Source organism: Neoarius graeffei, chromosome 11 (assembly GCF_027579695.1).
Source record: "Neoarius graeffei isolate fNeoGra1 chromosome 11, fNeoGra1.pri, whole genome shotgun sequence".
Taxonomy (NCBI): Eukaryota; Metazoa; Chordata; class Actinopteri; order Siluriformes; family Ariidae; genus Neoarius; species Neoarius graeffei.
In genome coordinates, this window is record NC_083579.1 from 1,780,079 (window position 1) to 1,795,260 (window position 15,182).

At 40.3% G+C, this 15,182-nt stretch overlaps 1 protein-coding gene across 2 annotated transcripts; it reads left to right on the top strand.

The window, feature by feature from the left end:
- The first annotated feature begins 554 nt into the window (after nucleotides 1–554).
- On the top strand, nucleotides 555–9,608 carry si:ch211-125o16.4 (neuroblast differentiation-associated protein AHNAK). Of its 2 annotated transcripts, XM_060933239.1 has the most exons (5): nucleotides 555–635; nucleotides 4,706–4,760; nucleotides 4,892–4,976; nucleotides 5,150–5,283; nucleotides 5,534–9,608. In XM_060933239.1, exons 2-5 carry the CDS (start codon nucleotides 4,758–4,760, stop codon nucleotides 9,455–9,457), a joined length of 4,146 nt encoding a protein of 1,381 aa, XP_060789222.1. In that variant the 5' UTR covers nucleotides 555–635; nucleotides 4,706–4,757; the 3' UTR covers nucleotides 9,458–9,608. The 2 variants fall into 2 exon arrangements, with proteins under 2 accessions (XP_060789222.1, XP_060789221.1); XM_060933238.1 differs by lacking the exon at nucleotides 4,706–4,760 and having other exon boundaries at nucleotides 573–635.
- The last annotated feature ends 5,574 nt before the right edge of the window (nucleotides 9,609–15,182 follow it).

A 15,182-nucleotide genomic window follows, 5' to 3' on the forward strand; every position in this document is an offset into this window, starting at 1 on the left:
TCTGTGTTTCCCAGTTGCTTAGCAACAGCTGATATTTTAGCTGCACCTCATAATCCTCCACCTGAGCATGAATCAGAAATTATTCCAATGAGGAGCTTTAATTAACCTTTAATCACCCATGGAACCCTGAAACCAAAGGGTTAATCTCCTATGTTTTGCACCAAACACTTAATCATTTCATACACACAAGTGTCCCTCAAGGGTTCCCTGGATAACTGAGGTCCAGAGAGGGTTCTATGTGGAACCATTTCTCATCAACACACAGCTGTAGGGTTCTACATTGTTCAGGCTTCTGTGTAATTTAATGGCTCACTGACGAAAAGGGTTCTAATCCCTTTAATAAAGGGCTCTGCTTTGTGAAAAGATGACACGGTGATGTTGTGAAAGAACTGGAGAACCCTCACAGGTTCTAAATTTTTGTGAGTTTGATTTTAATAAACCTTTTAAAGACTGAAGCCTATCTGTCAGGTTTCGGGGTGTGTGTGTGTGTGTGTGTGTGTATGCTGCAGAACCTGTTTGGTTGCTCAGTTTTGTGTTTATTAGTCGGTGGCTCTATGAGGGAATCAGATCCAGTCAGACTTTAGATGAGTGAACATCTGCAGAGTGGAAGCTTCACGCCTCAGCATCATCAACAGGTAAGAGTCTCTCTCTCTCTCTCTCTCTCTCTCTCTCTCTGTACATATTACACCCTTTTACTGAATGTTTGTTTTTTTCTAAAAAGTTTTAAACTTTGCAGTGAGCAAAATTCAAGGAATGATGGCTCAGTAGAGCCGGATTTCGCCTTTCTATGTTTTTTTCCAAAATTGCAACCTGACTCTGAATATGAGAAAAGCACGATATAAATGAAACTTATTATTATTATTATTATTATTATTATTCATGATAGACCGATATTTCTCTATGCAGCTGTAGTGTAGTGCAGTGTGTGTTTCAGTCCCATCATTAAACTGGTCTGAGTTTGACAGAAAGTATTCCAGCTTTGTTTTTACAGTGGATTAAAATACAGAGAGAAATCTGAAACGATCTCTCACTAAAGAAGCAACGCACTGAGAGATTCTGAAATGAAATACTGTACCTCTGCGTTCACACATGAAAAAAGTGAAAATGCCGATTGTGTTGTTTGTGCTGAAATGTGTTCGATTCTCTCGACTCTAGGATAATTTCTGTCTTTATTTTCTCTTCATTACACTTTCAAGAGACGTAATTAGTCTCTGAAAAACTCACACTAAAACATGCTAAAATTATTTTTTGCATGTTTTAGTCAGTGATCACCATCAGGGAAGGTTGTGAGCTTAAATCTCAGGGAGTTTCAGAGAGTGAGGGATGAAAGCTGAAACACTGAGCTGAGTTCAGCGTTCATCAAAATCATCTTAAAACTCAATAAATACACAGTGTTAGCTTAAAACATGAACATCACGCTGAGAAACAATGTTACTTTATTAAAAACGCTACTTTTACAAACAACATTGTATCTTTATGTAATATTTTTAAAAGTTACATTACTTTGAGAAACAATGTTATTTTTAAAATGTTACTTTTAGTAACAACATTACTCTAAAAAAGTTCCTGAACGTGGTCCTGCTCTCTGAGAGAAACGTTTAATGGCGCTGCCGGTTTAACGCTAATCAAGAACATTACGCTCAGTTCTACAGAACAGACACGATGAAACTCAGGCTCCGTCTGTGCAGTCACGCTGAAATAAAGGCATGTTGTTAACAGGAACGCTCTCTCCAGAGTTTATAGAGTTAAAGGATTAGTTTAGTTTTGAACTTTATTTAAAGTTGGATTTTAAGGCTGCGTTCAGAATGAAAATGTTCTCCTGGTTCAACCTGTCATTAGCCATGCCCTGTTCATGGGATGCAGATGGGCTCATGAATATGACTAGATGTAAAGGAATGGATGAAGAGAAGTGAAACTCTGTGTGTGTGTGTGTGTGTGTAGCAGGGTCAGGCATGCCAGCCTTCACTCATCTAAACCAACGAGTTTTACACCTTTTACCCCAAACCCTACACCATACTTCACATTCCAGTGACATGAGCTGGTGTATCACTAACACCCACACACCCACCCACACACACACACACACACACACACACACACACACACACCTACCTGCACTGTAGATAATGACTGTTTTAAAGGTTTAATGGATGTTTGTGTTGCGCAGGAAAGCACAGCTTCATTTATTGTTTAATCCAAATCACGAGTTTCACCAGAAACACAGCAGGTTCTAATTCAGCAATCAGAAGGCTGTGAGTTCAAATCCCCTGACTTTTCAGGTGTGTCTGTTTGGCCCTTGAGGAAAACCATAAGCTTATGTTCACACCAGCGAGATAAAGCAACACGCGACGGTTTATTTTCTACGTACATGTGAGAATCTCATCTCATTATCTGTAGCCGCTTTATCCTTCTACAGGGTCGCAGGCGAGCTGGAGCCTATCCCAGCTGACTACGGGCAAAAGGCGGGGTTCACCCTGGACAAGTCGCCAGGTCATCACAGGGCTGACACATAGACACAGACAACCATTCACACCTACGCTCAATTTAGAGTCACCAGTTAACCTAACCTGCATGTCTTTGGACTGTGGGGGAAACCGGAGCACCCGGAGGAAACCCACGCGGACACGGGGAGAACATGCGAACTCCGCACAGAAAGGCCCTCGCCGGCCACGGGGCTCGAACCCAGGACCTTCTTGCTGTGAGGCGACAGCGCTAACCACTACACCACCATGCCGCCTGTACGTTAAGATGTTAAAAGATATTAATTATAAAAGAAGTTTACTCTTTGGAGGATTTTTCATGTTTAACATCTTTATTTATAGAAAGAGAGATACAGGGGGCACAAACTTTTGCATTCAACGGTCTACACTGACTCACCAGATTTTTTTAGGTGCCAGATATGTGTGCAGTATGAAATGCCAGCTTATATATAAAATATAATACACACACACACACACACACACACAGTACCAGTCAAAAGTTTGCACACCCCTTCTAATTCAATGCTTTATTTTTATTAATTAAAAGTCACCTCTTCATGTCTTAAAGTAATGATGGATGTTGTTTCTCTTTACTTAGTTGTTCAGTTCTTGACCTAATGTGTACGGATTACTGCAGTGGTGGTGTTGAATAGGGCTATTTTATTGTTGGTATGTTTATTATTTACTGTTTGATCTCAAACTCATTAAGAAGGTGAGAAACTCGTCCACTTTTTGATGAGACACACCTGTTAACTGAAAAGGATTCCAGGTGATGACCTCATGAAGCTGGTTAAGAGAATGCCGGATACGCTGAAGAACCTAAAATATCAAACAGAGTTTGTTTGTTTTTTTGTCTTCAGTTTTGTTCTACAATGTAGAAAATACAAAATACAGAAAAACCTATAGATGAGTAGAGTAGGGGTGTACAAACTTTTGACTGTTACGGTGTGTATATATATATTCCATGCAGAAAGTCTAGTATTTCATATTTAAATATGATTATTACTTTATATTCAGTAAATGTAGTAAAAACGTTTCCATAGAAACACAAAGTTTCTGATGAAAGTCAAAAGAACTGATGAAGGACTTTCCTCTAAAACATCCCGTTTCTCTGAACACCATGTTCTACACTTCACCACTTCAGGATGATTTCGTATGTAAAAGTAACTGAACATTTAATTAAGCTCTGAAAACTCGAAACCTTGAAATGTCAGACTTTTTTTTTCATTGTGAAGACATCTCAGTTAGCTCGCTCCAGCCTGCTACTAAACATCACCACATTGGACTGAAAATTAAAATAAATAAATAAATAAATAAATAAATAAATTTTTATTAACAGATCTGTAATCTGTTCTACTAAGATTTCTAAACACGACGACACTGTACTGCAGAGCGTTCTTTACTTTTCTTTCTTTTCCACACTGTATTAAACACAAACTCAATCATCTAAACACCTCCACGACTGTAAAAATAACTCGACATTAAAAAGAATCACTATTTTTTAAGGTAAAATTTGCTCAAAATATATTTGCACCCTATCGTCATAATTGTATGATACTGTTCCTTTCTTTTTGTATTTGATACACATGCAGAGATGATTTTCTCATCTATAACACACGCAGCACAGCCTGATGGGGAACTGCACACTGGAGCTCGTCGTACTTGTACAGTGACAATAAATATTTTCATCTTTCACATTGAAAAACAGTGCTGCTTTAAAAACACTTCAGACCTCAGAACAGTGTTACAGCGACGCTGTGGTCAGGACGACTGACACCTCATTTATTCTGATTTCTAACAACAAAATATCCCAAAGCAGCTTTTTGATATAAATATATAAATTCCTTTTATAGATCCATGTTTTTATTCACGTGTAAAATATCACCATACTGTAAAATTGATCTTTAAAAGAAAAGCTTCATCATGTAAAGGGCCTCAACCACGAGCCTCTTCTTCGTTTAAAGGGTGAAAAGTGCGACACGTACATAAGGCTTTATTATTTTTTTCCAACAACTGGTTGTGCAGCATTGCTGAAAATTAATGAATCCTGCACTTGGATAAAAGCATGCGAAGTATTTGAGTGTGATTAGACCTGTATGGCACACGACAGCAAGGAAATTCAGAAAAACATCTTGAATCTGAATTCTCGCCAGGTTTGATGTTCTGATTCAGACTTTTTAATTAAACTCGATTTTCTCTCACCGTCTCCCATTTTGTCTCGACAGATTACAGGACATTTTTTCCGTGATATGCAGCTGTAGAGATAATTAAGAGATAATGGTAAGTTTCCTTTACAGTGTGAGGACTGTGCTTGTTTGTCAGCTGACTCGATGCAAATGTGTTGGGTTTTTTTTCAACCTCAGTTTAAACAGTGATAAATAATCCAGTGTTCTATTAATGCTCACTTTCAGAATGGGGAAATTGGAACCTCGAGCTTCTCAGTCAGTGATGTGTTAAACACTGGAGTCAAAGATACCGCAATGAACTTAAAACAAGGTAATGTTCACGCATTGGCTTCACCATAAAACCATGAGGAAGCAGTTCAAACATTTTAAAAGCCATAAGGAAACAATTTGATAGTTGCAAAACAAAACAAAACAAAAAACAATCAGGACACAGATTTCATTGTTGGAAAAAATGATAACTAACCACTCTTGGATATTCTGTAGATGAGAAGATTCTTGCTGCCACAGTTCACTTGGAGCACCTCAATAAAGACGACACGCTAAAATTACTCAAGTTCCTTCATCCCTATGACGAGAACCTTAAAATTAAGACCAACAGCAGTGCAAATGCTGGCGTGGTAAGCACCATCTTAATCTAAACCATGCAAATATACTAAAGTTAATATTCAACACACAATTCAGTTGTTTAGCGAAATGACCAGTGTCTGGATTTGCATTGTTTTGGCTGGGTAACTCCAACACACTGAATTTAAATGAAAAACAAATAAAAAAACCAAGGACCTATAATACACCCTATTGAGATTTTTAAATATATACACCAGTGGATTCTTGAACTGTCTTTCCTTTCCTTTCCTTTCCTTTCCTTAGAGTTTTGGTGATTTATTTGTGAAGGGTAAAGCTCCAAACCTTAAAGCCCCATCAGCTGACATCCATGGGGTGAATGGGAATTTAAATCTCCCACATGTCAAAGGTGACCTCACAGCTCCTTCGGTGAATGGAGAACTCCCACAGATGAACCTGAAGGGTCCCACACTGGAGCCAACAGTCGGGGATGGTGGCAAGTTCACGATGCCAACCACTGGCATGACAATGCCAAAAGTTAGAGGTGCAAATCTGGACGGCAGCATCTCTTCTCCAACCGTGAACTCTCCACAGGTTACTGCAGAGCTCAAAAAGCCAGAACTGTGCTCTAAAGCAACCAAGTTCCAAATGCCAAACTTTTACAGCAGGTCCCCTGATTTGGACCTCAGTGCACCTGATGTAGATGTGAATTTGCCAAATGCTGAACTGAAAGGCCCAAATCTTAATGCAGACCTTCCAGATGGTGACATTGATGCACCCTCTGGCAAAATAAAATGGCCCAAAGCAAACTGGGGTCTCTCAAAGCATAAGGTAAAGACACCAGAAGCTGACCTTTCTGTACCAAACCTCAAAGCTGACATGAAGACCCCAGGTGTGGATGTGAATGTACCTGATGCTGAGCTGACCAGCCCTGAAATTGGTATTGATACTCCAAATCTTAACATTGACAGTCCATCTGTGAAAACTCAATGGCCCAAATTCAAGAAATCCAAAAACACATTGAAAGGACAGTTGGGGGACATTAATGCAGATGTGAATACTCCAGAGCTCAGTCTGTCAGCCCCGAAAGTGAATGCAGGCATCAATGCACCAAATATTGATACTGATGTCCCAGATGTTGACCTTAATGCTCCAAAAGTAAATATTAATGCCCCAACTGGAAAATTCAAGTTCCCAACTCTCAAACTACCAAGGTTAAATTTAAATAAACCAAAGTTGGAGGAGCCCAATCTTGATGCAAACATAAAGACACCAGATATGGATGTAGACATGAACCTGCCAAAAGCTAAACTTGAAGGGCCAACCATAGATGCCAAAGCACCGGATCTCAAACTATCTGCACCAAAAGTAGAAGGTGATATTGGTACCCCAGACCTAGGCATCAAAACACCAGATGTAGACTTGAAAACTCCCAAAATTGATGCTGAAGCACCATCCGCTAAATTAAAGCTCCCCAAACTGCCCAAACTTACTGCCCCTGATGCAAAAATCAAAGGACCAGAAGTAGATACTAATATTAATGTCCCAGATGTTGATGTCAGTGGAAATGTTAACATGAAAACTCCCACAGTTGATGCCCCATCTGCAAAACTGAAGAAGCCACATATTAAGATGCCTAAATTTAGTCTCACTGGCCCAAGAGTAAAAGCACCAAATGTTGATGCAAATGTGCAAACACCAGATGTAGATGTGAACCTACCATCAGGTGAGCTCAAAGGGCCTAATCTGGATCTACAAGCACCCAAAATTGATGGTTCTCTAGCTGTTCCAGATGTAGATTTGCCCAAAGTTGAGCTGAAGAACCCAAATCTTAACCTTCATACAAAATCTCCAGATCTCAACCTCTCTGCTCCAGATGTAGATCTGAATCTACCAGAAGGAGAACTCAGTGGCCCTAAAGTGGATCTAAATGCCCCCAAAGTTGATGCACCAGCTGCAAAATTAAAGGTGCCACACTTCAAGATGCCTACATTTAACCTCTCTGGACCAAAGGTCAAAAGTCCAAGTCTTGATGTTGATGCAGACTTACAGACACCAAACATAGACATGAATGTACCTAAAGCAGATCTCAAAGGACCTGATCTTAATCTAAGTGCACCAAATGTTGATATTTCTAGCCCAGATATAGACCTGAGCTTGCCAAAGGGAAGCCTTGAAGGCCCTGATGTTGATCTGAAGGGTCCGGATGCCAACATTGATGCACCTTCTGGAAAATTTAAGATGCCAAATCTCAAGATGCCCAAATTGAACCTCTCTGGACCAAAGGTCAAAGGACCAAATGTTGACGCAGAACTAAATGCACCAAACATAGACATGAATGTACCTAAAGCAGATCTCAAAGGACCTGATCTTAATCTAGGTGCACCAAATGCTGATATTTCTAGACCAGATATAGACCTGAGCTTGCCAAAGGGAAGCCTTCAAGGCCCTGATGTTGATCTGAAGGGTCCGGATGCCAACATTGATGCACCTTCTGGAAAATTTAAGATGCCAAATCTCAAGATGCCCAAATTGAATCTCTCTGGACCAAAGGTCAAAGGACCAAATGTTGATGCAGAACTAAATGCACCAAACATAGACATGGATGTACCTAAAGCAGATCTCAAAGGACCTGATCTTAATCTGAGTGCACCAAACATTGATATTTCTAGGTCAGATGCAGACCTGAGCTTGCCAAAGGGAAGTCTTCATGGCCCTGATGTTGATTTGAAGGGTCCGGATGCCAACATTGATGCACCTTCTGGAAAATTTAAGATGCCAAATCTCAAGATGCCCAAATTGAACCTCTCTGGACCAAAGGTCAAAGGACCAAATGTTAATGCAGAACTAAATGCACCAAACATAGACATGGATGTACCTAAAGCAGATCTCAAAGGACCTGATCTTAATCTGAGTGCACCAAACATTGATATTTCTAGGTCAGATGCAGACCTGAGCTTGCCAAAGGGAAGTCTTCAAGGCCCTGATGTTGATTTGAAGGGTCCGGATGCCAACATTGATGCACCTTCTGGAAAATTTAAGTTTCCCAAATTGAACCTCTCTGGACCAAAGGTTAATGAACCTAACCTGAATGCCAATGCAGATCTGGATGTTTCTCTTCCTAAGATTCATGGAGAACTGAACACACCAGATGCTGACCTAAATCTACCAAAGGCTGAACTCCGTGCACCTGATGTTGATGTGAAATTACCCAAAGCTGATGTTAAGGTTCCTGATTTGGATGTTAAGACTCCAGAAACAGAGGCCCCATCTGGAAAGTTCAAATTCTTCACTTTCAAAAAATCAAAAACTGGTGCATCTGCTCCTAAAGTAAACACACCAGAAGTTGATGTCAATGCATCAGTCAAAAATCCAGACCTCAGGCTGTCATCCCCCAAAATTGATGCAGATATTAAAGCTCCAGATGCCAAAGTGAGCTTGCCTACAGATAACCTTGAAGGTCCCAATGTTGATATTGATGCCCCTAAAGGAAAGCTCAAATTTCCAACACTGAAAAGATTGAATTTTTCTGGCCCAAAATTAAAATCCCCTGATTTTGACGAACCTGATGTGAGCGTGTCGGCCCCCAAAGTTGAGAGCCCTAATGTTGATTTGAGTTTACCCAAAGCAACGGTTGATGTTGAATCTCCAGATGCTGATGGACCTAAGTTTAAATTTAAATGGCCGTTCAAACGGTCAAATCATGGATCCATTGGAGGAACAGTAGATACCGTTGATACAAACATTGATGGCAGTGAGATCAGTGCTAATGCAGATGTGAAACTTCCAGAAAAGGTGCCTATGTTCAAGACACACACACTTCCCAGCAGCAAGTTTGATAATCTCCTGCAAGAAGCTACTGGAGTTGTTAACCTGAACACGAACCCCAATAAAACAGAATCACAGTTTCAGACCGTCTCAGCTTCCACTCTCCCCAGGATCAGAGCTGGGTGGAAATCATCCTCAGGAACTCTTGATTCCAATGGACATACACAATCAGTTGATGTCAAAGAAAGGCTACGATTGTTTGCATCACGTTCCATAAGCGATCTCACAGCACCTGAGCTCTCAGACAGTCCTACAAACATGAAACGAGGAACATTTAAAGGAACACATCCTGACGCAGACAAGAACTATCCAGTCATGAACGCAACGAGTGAAGAAGAAAAACTTTCTCTGAGTCTTAACAACATGCTCGGTTTGAACACCGATTCGGATGCAGACAATTAGCTTCAAGTCTTCAAGCTTTAACCATCTAAAATTATAATTTAAAATTTTTAAATCTAAAATTTGTACTTTATTACATTTCTTTTGTTTACATTACTATTAGGGCTGTCTTTTTTCTAAACCTCAATACAAGAAATAAAGACTTTTTACATAATTATGTCTCATCTCATCTCATTATCTGTAGCCGCTTTATCCTGTTCTACAGGGTCGCAGGCAAGCTGGAGCCTATCCCAGCTGACTACGGGCGAAAGGCGGGGTTCACCCTGGACAAGTCGCCAGGTCATCACAGGGCTGACACATAGACACAGACAACCATTCACACTCACATTCACACCTACGCTCAATTTAGAGTCACCAGTTAACCTAACCTGCATGTCTTTGGACTGTGGGGGAAACCGGAGCACCCGGAGGAAACCCACGCGGACACGGGGAGAACATGCAAACTCCGCACAGGAAGGCCCTCGCCGGCCACGGGGCTCGAACCCAGACCTTCTTGCTGTGAGGCGACAGCGCTAACCACTACACCACCGTGACGCCCACATAATTATGTAAAATAAATAATTTTTTAAAAGTTGTATATTTACATGGGTGAAGTTTAATATCCTGTCATATAATTATAAAACCTGTAATTATTTTATACAATGTGTCAGTACGTCATTCAACATGTTAATCATGATACAGTTACGAGAATTATGATGATATGAAGGAAAACATTTTGCATTTGATTTCGAATATAAAACACTTTATGTGCAATTTAAACTACTATAATATCAAAGATATTATTTTATGTAATACATATTTTCTTCATATTGTACTTATCAGTATTGTTGCTAATTGAATAAAACCCCTGTTTATTTGCAAAGCTATTAGAAATTTATGTTTGTAATAAACTTTCCTCTTCTCCAACTGTATACACACACACACACACACACACACACACACACACACCATTATGTTTTTTTTTCAATAAATTACAATTTTAACGTTAAATTTGTCATTATTCTCTCCTTGTCACATCATGATTATGTTTTGTTCTTCTTTTGACTTTAGTGAATTATCTTTGCTTTCAAATTTCAACTCATGATCGAATATTAATCAACAAATTTATTTATTAAAATTGAAACACTCATTCAAACACGCAGTGGGGCCCACTTGTACAGCAGTCTCATTGTTGTAACCTTTTAGCATATGTCTATAAAAAGCTGGGGGATCATATCAAGGATTTTTGACTTGCCATTTAGAGTTAAAAATAAAACAAACAAACAAACAAACAAACAAACAAACAAACAAACAAACAAACAAGGATAAGTGCAATTCACATTACATAAATCAGACAGTTTTTAGAGCCCTATTAAATCAAGAATACTGATTTGCAGTGACAGTTTACTCCATACACCGCTTATAATTATTATTTCTTAATTTTTTTCTGTAAGGACCCTGTTTACAGAGCAACATGTTTACAATAAAAGAACATAAAAAGTATAAACCAAACTGATTACGATAATCATAAAACTCTCCAGAACATTAATGTTTCTTGCCAACAGGTCATATTGGAGGCCATACATTTTAGTAATGCGTTTCAAACCTCCAGAAAGAAACCCAACATCCATCCATCCATCCATCCATTATCTGTAGCCGCTTTATCCTGTTCTACAGGGTCGCAGGCAAGCTGGAGCCTATCCCAGCTGACTACGGGCGAAAGGCGGGGTTCACCCTGGACAAGTCGCCAGGTCATCACAGGGCTGACACATAGACACAGACAACCATTCACACTCACATTCACACCTACGCTCAATTTAGAGTCACCAGTTAACCTAACCTGCATGTCTTTGGACTGTGGGGGAAACCGGAGCACCCGGAGGAAACCCACGCGGACACGGGGAGAACATGCAAACTCCGCACAGAAAGGCCCTCGCCGGCCACGGGGCTCGAACCCGGACCTTCTTGCTGTGAGGCGACAGCGCTAACCACTACACCACCATGCCGCCCTGAAACCCAACATTAAAAATCTTAAAAACATTACCAGCATTATGAAATTTTATTTGACAGGTCAATAAGTGACACTTTATTTGTGGAACATTTCCAAAAATAAACTCAAAATTCCAATTGCAAGGTAAAAGGCCTCGACATGAACACAGTGTGGTTCCTGGATAAATGTTCACTTTAGTGAGCAATAAGGACACAGTTGAAGTCAGAATTTTACATAAACTCATTATGGACATGAACATCATGACACTATTGGGCTTTCAATAGGTGAGATTCCGTTGAAGTTTTGCGCCAAACAGAAGTGAATTTTTTTAAACTGAGTCTTTCCATTATGCGATTAAAGCTGGGTTTTTTTCCTCTTGGGATCTTCAGTCCAATTAAACATGGTGGGAGATCTCCAAGACCTGATAAACGTTTGCACAGTGATTTTCGTTGTTTTTTTCTCTTCATGTCATGTGAAAAATATTCCATTTAAATTTTGTAAAATATTGCTTTGTTGAATTGTCTGAGAAAAATCACTTTATCCGAGCATAAAACCCTTTCCATATCTGTAGCAGAATGATTACAACATACATCTTTAATAAAAACAAAAACAAGAATTTAGTGTACAAGTTTTAATTTATTTGGACTCTGAAATCAACACAGGGTCAGAATTATTCATAAAGCCACCAAATATTTGGTTAAATCTTCTTTAGTGAGTTTCTCCTTCACCAGACGCTTCTGTTTGCCATCAACAAGTCAAGTCAAGTTTATTTGTATCGCGCTTCTAACAATAAACATTGTCGCAAAGCAGCTTTACAGAATTTGAACGACTTAAAACATGAGCTAATTTTATCCCTAATCTATCCCCAATGATGAAGCCTGTGGCGACGGTGGCAAGGAAAAACTCCCTCAGACGACATGAGGAAGAAACCTCGAGAGGAAACAGACTCAAAAGGGAACCCATCCTCATTTGGGCAACAACAGACAGCATGACTATAACATTAACAGTTTTAACATGAAGTCAGTTTCGTTGATGTTATAAACTCTTCATTGATGGAAACTTGAGTGCAAAACTGTTCATGATAACTGCAGTCCTAAAGTTAGCAAGACAACTGTAGTCCTCAGCCATAAAAGCATTACTGTAAGAGTCCAGAGCGTCCTCCAGGTATAACCCTCAACTGTCCTCATGGGGCCATCCTCCACAGGAGCGGTGCAATAAAACTCCAACCAGACACAGGGCACCAGGATGGATCAAGCAGGTCCGAGGGGGAGAAGAGGCCAGCATCTCAATCCCAGGATCAACATGTAACTCAGAGGGACAGATTGGGGGGGGGGGGGGGGGGGGAAGAGAGAGAAAGAAAACACATGTTGTTAGGTATGCCCTAAAAATGACAAGCATTAAATCTGTGTGGTAGGCTCGCAGAGACGAGAGTCTTTACATCAGGCATAACACACAACAATGGCATGTTAATATGGTAAAAAATATATCATGACCTGCTCTGGCTGGATGCTTGATTGGGTGATGGGAGCACACTCCTCAGCAATGATGAGATGCAGATGGGACCCTTAGGGCTAGCCAAGACAATTCAGTTACATTTCACCGGGTCTGGGACATGCGACAGAAAGTCTGACGGCCGAATCCCTGCAGGCTACGATAGCCAGTCGAGGTCTCCACCGTCTCCACCAAAAGATTTCCTGTTGACTCCATGTAACTCAGGGACAGATTTGGGGTGGGGGGGAGGGAAAGAAAACACAGGTGGTCAGGTATGCCCAATGTCACCTGAATAAGTAGGAACAGTTGCACTGAGTACAAGCAGGGACTCTGGCAACTAACTATGACAGCATAACTAAAAGGGGAGAGCCAGAAGGTAACACAGGCATGAGGGGCCCCGGGACATAAAGCAGCAGCCACTACACCGTCAACAAACTCGAGTGAGCAAGCGAGTGGGGACTGACAGCATCCATACATCCCAGTTTACCAAAACACTCTGTCTGAGGATCCTCCAGATCTACTCCTTTACCTCATAAACACCATTAACAAAAGGCTTGACTAAACAGATCTGTTTTCAGCCGAGACTTAAACACTGAGACTGTGTCTGATTCCCGAACATTACTTGGAAGGCTGTTCCATAACTGTGGGACTTTGTAAGAAAAGGCTCCACCCCCTGATGTAGCCTTCACTATACGAGGTACCAGCAGATAGCCTGCACCTTTTGATCTAAGTAGGCGTGGCGGGTCATAGAGGAGCAGAAGTTCACTCAGGTACTGTGGTGCGAGACCATTCAGTGCTTTAAAGGTCAATAGTAGTATTTTATAATCAATACGAAATTTGATTGGGAGCCAATGCAGTGTGGATAAGACAGGGGTGATGGGGTCATATTTTCTAGTTCTAGTAAGGACTCTTGCTGCTGCATTTTGAACTAACTGGAGCTTGTTTATGCTCTTATTGGAACATCCAGACAGTAAGGCATTACAATAATCCAACCTGGAGGTAACGAAAGCATGGACTAGTTTTTCTGCGTCACGCAATGACATTAAATTTCTTATCTTTGCAATATTTCTGAGATGAAAGAAAGCTATCCGGGTGATGTTATCAATGTGAGTTTCGAATGAAAGACTGGGGTCAATAATCACTCCGAGGTCTTTTACTGCTGCACGTGAAGAAACAGAAAGGCCATCCAGAGTTACTGTGGAATCAGAAAACTTACTTCTCGCTGCATGTGGTCCAAGTACAAGTACTTCAGTCTTGTCAGAGTTAAGCAGAAGGAAATTAATAAGCATCCAGTGTCTAATGTCCTTAACACATTCCTCAATTCTATTAAGCTGGTGTCTCTCATCAGGTTTTGCAGAGACATACAACTGTGTGTCATCAGCCTAACAGTGGAAACTAATACAATGTTTACGAATAATATCACCCAGAGGAAACATATATAGAGAAAAAAGCAGTGGATCCAAGACAGAACCTTGTGGAACACCAAACTTTACCTTGGTACGTCTAGAAATATCACCATTTACATCAACATACTGATAGCGATCAGTTAAATAAGAGCTGAGCCAGGAGAGGGCCGTTCCCTTAACTCCCACAACATTTTCTAGTCTGTCCAGAAGAATGGAATGATCAATGGTATCAAATGCTGCACTAAGGTCAAGCAACACAAGTAGCGAGACACAGCCCTGATCAGACGCCAACAGTAGGTCGTTTACTACTTTAACCAGAGCTGTCTCTGTGCTATGATGAGGTCTAAATCCTGACTGATACATTTCATGGATGTTATTCCTATGTAAATATGAGCATAACTGCTGTGCCACAGCTTTTTCAAGGATCTTGGAGATAAAGGGGAGGTTTGATATTGGCCGATAATTGGACAGCTGACAGGGATCAAGGTCAGGTTTTTTAATCAGGGGTTTGATAACTGATAGTTTAAAGGATTTGGGTACATAGCCAATCGTAAGAGAAGAATTTATTATTTTTAGAAGCGGTTCAATTACTTCAGGTATTATCTGTTTGAATAGACGTGTAGGTAAGGGATCTAGTACGCAAGTTGAGGCTTTTGATGCCGAGATTAATGAAAGTAATTCAGTTTCTTTAAGGGGAGTAAAACATTCTAACTGATGATCTGATACAGTTATATAGTTAACTACAGGGTCACTTACATTGTCTGACCTTAAATTAGTAGTTTGAATTTTTTGTCGGATATTCTCAATTTTGTCATTAAAAAAATTCATGAAGTCGTTGCTACTCCATACTGCAGGTGTGCAT

Excerpts from the sequence above, each read along its gene's own strand:
- si:ch211-125o16.4 (XM_060933238.1), top strand. The coding sequence starts at position 585 with ATGAGTGAACATCTGCAGAGTGGAAGCTTCACGCCTCAGCATCATCAA. Across the intron at positions 636-4,891 it reads CGCCTCAGCATCATCAACAG|AATGGGGAAATTGGAACCTC; the intron begins GTAAGAGTCTCT and ends GCTCACTTTCAG. Across the intron at positions 5,284-5,533 it reads GCAGTGCAAATGCTGGCGTG|AGTTTTGGTGATTTATTTGT; the intron begins GTAAGCACCATC and ends TCCTTTCCTTAG.